This window comes from Amborella trichopoda, chromosome 2, assembly GCF_054954075.1.
Source record: "Amborella trichopoda isolate Santa Cruz 75 chromosome 2, AtrichopodaSantaCruz75HAP2 v2.0, whole genome shotgun sequence".
Taxonomy (NCBI): domain Eukaryota; kingdom Viridiplantae; phylum Streptophyta; class Magnoliopsida; order Amborellales; family Amborellaceae; genus Amborella; species Amborella trichopoda.
In genome coordinates, this window is record NC_142337.1 from 38,946,004 (window position 1) to 38,953,210 (window position 7,207).

A 7,207-nucleotide genomic window follows, 5' to 3' on the forward strand; every position below is an offset into this window, starting at 1 on the left:
GCATTCCTGCACTATTTCATTGAGATTTCCCAGGTAGGCATGTTCTAGACCACCAGAATGACTATGTGCAGAACAGATTATCAACAAACAACAGCCATGCCAGATGCTCCTTAACAATCAAATTCCAGGAAAAAGAAAAGTCACAAAAAGGCATATTAACCGCCATAAAAGATAATGGAAAGTGTAGTTTCATTATGTGTGTGCGGATAGTATTGCTGACCATTGGTGTCATTTGCTTGTTGAATTGGCCGTCAATTGATAAAAGTCAACAATCTTATAACATCATACAATTGTTCCTCAACCATTCAAATCCCACAGCAAAAGGAACATCAACTCCTGCTATTAACTGCCTTACAAGTTGATGAGATGTTGTAGCACTTTGCATAAACATAGATACATAAATGTACATGAATTTTATTCATGTATACATTTGTTTATAGAGAGAAATATGCACATACATGTACATACATATATCAACATAATCATTCAAGGCTCCTCCATGCATGCATACTTACATCTATAACCGCTGTTTAGAAACTCAAACTCAGTGGCAATGCAGTCACCATCAAAAGCAAGTCAACTTGCCTGATGAAATGGCAAACTAGGAAGATCTCAGAAAAAATTTCTAAATTTTGTATGAAATATAAAATGTCAGTTAGGTGAACTGAACCCAACTCAACAGCTTAGCATGCCACAACGCTAATAGCCTAGAAGAGAACATTTATGGGCCAAATCAACAAATAAATCACCCATTGAACAAGTCGAGTTGACTCAATGAGTGAGGTTTTATTCACTGGTCCATACTGTGTCTATAAGTGGGTGTTTTACTATTCATTTGATTGTAATGATGGATATCTATCTCATTTGCTATATTGTCAATTGTAACTTGACAAATATTATGGGGTAAAGAAAAACTATAACTATTTGGGGAAAATGTTATGCACATATGTCCACAGGATTCAATAATCATGATCCTCTTTTACAACTGTCTTAGCAAAACAACCAGAGGATAATACAAGAAGAGAGCAGGTTACCTTCTCGTTTTTTGTCCCCCTCCTTTTTTTGAGGCAAGGCAAAGAAACGGTCATTTTTGACAGCACAAATATCATAAAAATACCATTAGATTCTTTTTGTAAAGGATTGCCAATCCAACTTGAAAAACATACCTGAGATCAGAGGAGATGTCCCTTTCTTTACAGTGCCTCAACTCACAGAGATACTAAGCAATAAAGTAATTGTTCCACTTATTTAAAAGGTGTGTTGCTTTTGTTTCCTATTCCTCTTCTTCCTCCTCCTCCTCATCATCTTCTTCTTCTTCCTCCTCCTCCTCCTCCTCTTCTTCTTCATTATCTTCTCCCTCTCCTTCTTCCTCTTTATCGTCATTAACAATGAACCTGCCAAGACTATCGTCATCTTCTTCCTGAACATCCAAATATTTTTGGCACTTTGGCTTGTTACTATCCAAAAACTCTTCAATTTGTTCTCCTTGATCTTTTGCTCTGGTCTTTGAATATGAAGGTCATTTCGATCTTCTAAGGTTTGCAATTAATTCCTTTTCATTTTCACTTTCACCAGTCCAGTCCTCATCGTCATTGGTCTTTCTGCCTTTTCTCTTTCCTCCCCCTTTCTGGCCTATCCTCTTGTCATCAGCTTCGTCATCACTATTTTCCCTAGGTTCCTCAATAAACCGGTCCCAGTCCTTCATGTGGAGGATCCTCTGTTTTCCATAGTTGTCGAACTCATGACCCACCACCAAAAAGCCGAATTCTACAAGTCGGAAACATGATCATGCATAAAAAGCATGCACAACATGATCGTGTGAGTGCACACGGGCACATACGCGTGCATGCACATGCATATGTAAATGTGTGTACGTGTATGTGTATGTATATCTATGTATTTAGATACACACATAGATATCATAAGTATATACATACAAACATACATACACACGTGTGTGTGTTATTTCGTAAGCCAGCTGCCTATTGAATTGTATAGGCTAAAGAACTTAGATTCAATCTAAGCACCTTTTCATTTTTAATTTTTTACTATAAATCCTTTTGAGCTGAAATTTGAGAAGATATGCACAAAACTAGGCGCACAATAAAAATTCAAAAACCATACACAAATAGAAAATGACAAACATTCCCCCAAACCTGTTGGTGAACATGGGTTGTCCAGCCTATACTGAAACATAGGCCAGATAGCCCATAAATCCTGATACATACATACATACATATCTCAATGTTTGTATTTGATGATAGGTAATGAGAAATAAAGCTTCTCCTTGTTATTGTGTGGCTTAGCATAAGGCCCTATGTAAAACCTCCTTCCTCCAACATAAGGTCATTTTCTTAAAAAAATTATGGAAATTCCGTTCCTCTTTTAAGTGAATTTCAAAACCAATAACACTTAGGTGAAATTTTCTTAAAAAACTGGAGTCATGTAAAGTTATTTGAATTACTATCACTAACATAATATGTAACATAGAAGTTATACCATAGTTACTGGAATCTCCAAATCATAGGGTCAATCCCACCACAAAATATCAATCCTGCACTGCAGAGCGAACTTGCTCATTCTTGATTTATAAACTTTGGGATCTTGATCCTTCCTATTAGGGATTAACATCCCACGTCACATGGGATGCAGAATCCTCAACATCACATCGAGAATTTGTAGGTAAACTAAACTAAGTCCCCTTCGGCCTCTTTAACAGGTCACGAGTTCCAACCTTGACCTCCAACTTAATGCTAGGCAACGGCTATTTTGCATAATTATTTAATATTTTTAAGCCTCTAAGTGCTATATAATATATTAATTGCATGTTCTGTTCATGCACGTAATTTTCGGTGGTGGTACACTATGTTATCACTATTGGCGTCTATAACAAATCATGAGTTTGAGGCTTGGGCTTCAACTTTAATACTCATCTTAATAGTTTTTCTTCAACAAAAAAGGATCCATGATTGTTATGATGTTACTTATAGTAGTTGGGAACGTTTGTGATTCCAAATCGGAATCGCGAATTGCGTGTATCAGAAGTTTCGAAATTTAGGAATCGATGTCCATACGATTCAGATTTGAAAAAAACAATTCTCACTATTTTGGAATCGTGATTCAAAAAATTAGGAATCGTGTTTCCTATTTGCAAGAATCGATGTCCCTTGATGTTGGAATCGCGTTTCATACCTATATGGAATCACACAAGACCCCGCTTGTTTTGGTGGTTGTTGGAATCGTGATTCTTAAAAATATGGAATCGTAATTCCTAAAAATAAGGAATCGTGATTCCTAAAATTCTACAATCGTTGTCCTCATCAATTTGGAATCAACATTCTCACCATTCCAGAATCATAATTCTCCCCATATTGGAATCGAGATTCTCTCCTTATTAGAATTGCATACCAATTCCCTCCGGTATATGAGAGAAGTATTCAAAAAATATATAAACTTACCCATTACTACAAGATCGAATTTTGGTCTGCATATACCCAGTCCAAAACTCCAAGACCTAATGTCAAACTTTATGATATCTTTGTAGACAATCCCATACAATGGACTCGATCTCCCGATAACCCTATTATGCCTACAAGGTCTGGAGCTAGTCTACAGCATACAAGGAGTGAGAACAAGGGCAAGCTCCCTTTATATCCTTTCCTTGAATTATAAAATAAATACATGACATAGTAATTCTTCTTTGTTAAATGTAGTTTTGGGTCTTTTGACTTTTGAAAATTGAGTTAATCAAGTTTTAGTCAATTTCTCTTATATTTAATGATTAATTTAACCTAAAACACCACACAGGGCACTTCACTTGTATCTTTATTATCTTCTTATTCTACTTAAAGAAAAGCATTTTTATCCTCTTATTCAACTTGAAGAAATGACGGTGTCAATCATATATTAAACATTATTATATTAGTAGTTTCGTACCCACACCATTTACCGAACATTATTAAATTTGAAGTAACATATTTTTTTAGTATCATTTATTCTTGGTGACAGTTCTTAAAAAGTAACATGGAATGAAGGATGGAAATTAATAAATAAGAAAATAAAAAATTTAACATATTACTCATATTTTAAATTTTGATTTGATTGTCGTGTGCAACAACTTCAAATTCTCTCACGCTCTCATACATGTTGTGCTCACTCATGATTGAGCACACATTGAAAGGTTTATGCGCTCCCTATGCTCACATTACTTTCATGTTATGTTATATATTATTTAGTTGAACACTTGAAGTTCCTATTCTCACATTACTTTCATGTTATATTATTTAGTTGAACACTTGAAGTTCCTAGTCTCGCATTACTTTCATGTTATATTATTTAGTTCAAGAATTGAAGTTCCTATTCTCACATTACTTTCATGTTATATTATTTAGTTGAACACTTGAAGTTCCTATTATTTAGTTCAAGAATCGCATTGTTGTGTAGCAAGGAATCACGATGTCTGCGATATAGAAACTTCATTCCAGACAACATGGATTCGCAATTCCAAAAATTTGGAATCAACATTTCTCACAAGCAGAATCGCACTCTTGTGTAGCTAAGAATCATAAAGTCCTCGATATGGAATCTTGATTCTGGCAATCCAGGAATCGAGATTCCAAAACTAGGTGGAATCGCATTCCGCAAAAAATGAAAACGTGATTCCTTTCTTTTAGAATCGACTTTCACCGGAGGAAATGCCATATGGAGATTTCGAAACGGAATTGCTATCCTCATAGGCAATTCGGGTAAGTATAATGTTACTTTATGTCATAAACTGCACTCAACGAACACAAAGTTAAATTACCATAGAAAGATTACATTTTTTAAAAAACTTTATTAACTTTCAATTTCTTCATAATTTTTTATTGCTTAATTAAAATATAAACCACATCCGAAGTTATAGGATTTCTTGTAGTTTTAATAAAATTTTGAATTTTTACAAAATTCATTAATTATGTGCAATATTATATGGATTGCCCTATGGACCTTAGGAATCCTAGTTAAATGCACCCAAGGACTCTGATTTTTTACCAAATGGAGCTCAACCTGTAAACCTTATCCATTCAACCCCTAGAAGTTGGGATCGAGCTTCCCAACATATTGGGATCTCGATCCCTAAATTTTGGAGTATAAGGTCATTGATCTTTCCCAACTATTTGGAGTCGGCTATATGAATCCTGGTTCGCCATTTTGCTCCATCAAGGACCATACCCTCAATGAGGTCATAAGTCCTCATATATTTTCTCACTACTTCCAAACATGTCCTTTGGGCTACCCCTTGCCCTTTTGAACCTTCCACTTGAACCAACTCGCACCTCCTAACAGGTGTTGTATTAAGTCTACGCGAACCACTAACTATATGAGGACTTGAAAATATTTAGACCGTGATAGAAAACAAGACTAAAGTCATGCAGGAGTATTTTTAGAAAAGTTTTGCAGACCGCGACTAATATGTTTTTTTTTTTTTGGAGAAAGGTTAACTTAAGACGATTTGAATGTTAAAAGATTTCTGCATTAAATACTGCTGAAATTCACACCAACAAAAGAAACATAAATAGATCACTGTTGATAAATACATAATAGGACAAGTACACAACCTTGAAGAGAAAAATATCGATTTGACTGCCAGAAAATATTAATGCTATAGTCCAAGTGAAATGAATTAAAGAGAAATTTGTCAAAGAAATGGTTCTTAGTTTCTGTAAATGATAATTCAAATATTTTCCGAGTGCATCATGTAAAGCACACACACCACAAAAAATTCCCACGCTAATATCCAAATTTATCATGTGCTTAGCTCCCATTAACCTTCCGCCTAGGTAAAGTTGGAATATCTGAATCTCATTTAAAAACCATTGTATTACAGTCATGCACATAAATTTGTAACCTATTCAATTACATTTGATGATAAAATTGAACCCTTTAGAAGCACAAAAAGAACAAATTGCATTATTTTATGTTAATAAAGTACAGAAAATAAAATTAAAGAAATAAGAAACAGAAATAGTTGTGACCAAGGAGGATAATTTTCACAGTTTCTTGTAGATAAAAGTGGATAAATTAAAATTAGAGAGAAAAAATAGAAGATATTAGCGCAAAAATCAGATTTCCATTCTTTAGCAGGAAGCTTCGTAAATAAAACTCATGGTAAGGGCAAAGCTGAACTTGTACCTTCGTGCTTCCCAAAGGGGCCTAGTTCCATGGGCTTTCAGTAATAACACAGTTAGAGTCTAAACTCGCAACAAATGACAATAACAGAATATATATACTTTTTTCTTAAGAAAGTAACAGTAACAGTAACAGTAAATTAAGAAGACACCTAACCTTTGACAAGATCAATGCATGAAACATCAAATGAGTCCAGCCCCAAATCTTCAAGTTTTGCATTTTCACCAACAAACCCATCTTCAGAAATATCACCAAGAACACCCCTATCAGTTCCATGTTCACGAGCCGTTTTCTTCCTCTTTGAAGTCCTCTTCTCTCTTCTAGATACTGCTTCCTTAACCCCTCTCTCTCCTTCTTCTTCGTCTTTTTCTTTTTTTTGTGTTTCAAGCACTGCAATTCTCTTCAAACTATAAAAATATGGGTTTTTAAGAGATACTGACAACTTGGCCGCAACTCTAAGGTGCCCCTTCTCATATCTCCTGTAAATTCTAGGGTTTGAACCATTAGACCCATTACCAGAACTGATAACACAGATTGCATTCTTGCCCAATACTTGGAAAGAAACCCTAGTTTCTCCATTTTTCCGGTCCTCTTCAAGCTCCATGGAGACATGTTGCCTCGAAACCGTTAAATCGTTGAAGGGGGAGCCATTGCCTCGCCCTAATTCTGTCCTTTTACCATTCTCTAAGGGGATTCTGTCACCGTTTTCTCCTTGAAGCTCCATTCTCCTTGAAAAAGCGTTGGATGGAAAATAATACCCTCAAAATTAACTGATACCATGGATATTAAGAGAGAAAAGGAAGTGGTTTATTACTTGTTACATAGGCAAGTGTTAATGGCGTCAAACAACTAGTGTTTAGTGCTCCGTGGAGGCCATTTTCAATTATTAAAAGAAGCGGGATTCTACGGTGCTTTGCACTACAGTGAACAATTGCAAACTCGGGCGAGTGGGTCTGTCCGGTCACCTACGAGCCCCAAGCCCAACCAGCTTTGTTTTTCGGGAATAACAGACCAATATATCGTGTTTTTCTGGGAATAA

General features: G+C 35.5%; 1 protein-coding gene across 1 annotated transcript; it reads right to left on the reverse strand.

The window, feature by feature from the left end:
• Positions 1-1,519: 1,519 nt before the first annotated feature.
• On the reverse strand, positions 1,520-6,892 carry LOC148783211 (uncharacterized). The gene is made up of 3 exons (XM_088859837.1): positions 6,685-6,892; positions 6,325-6,405; positions 1,520-1,767 (listed from the first exon to the last, which is right to left on the reverse strand). The coding sequence occupies exons 1-3, from the start codon at positions 6,890-6,892 to the stop codon at positions 1,520-1,522; spliced, it is 537 nt and encodes a 178-aa protein (XP_088715963.1).
• Between the last annotated feature and the right edge of the window lie 315 nt (positions 6,893-7,207).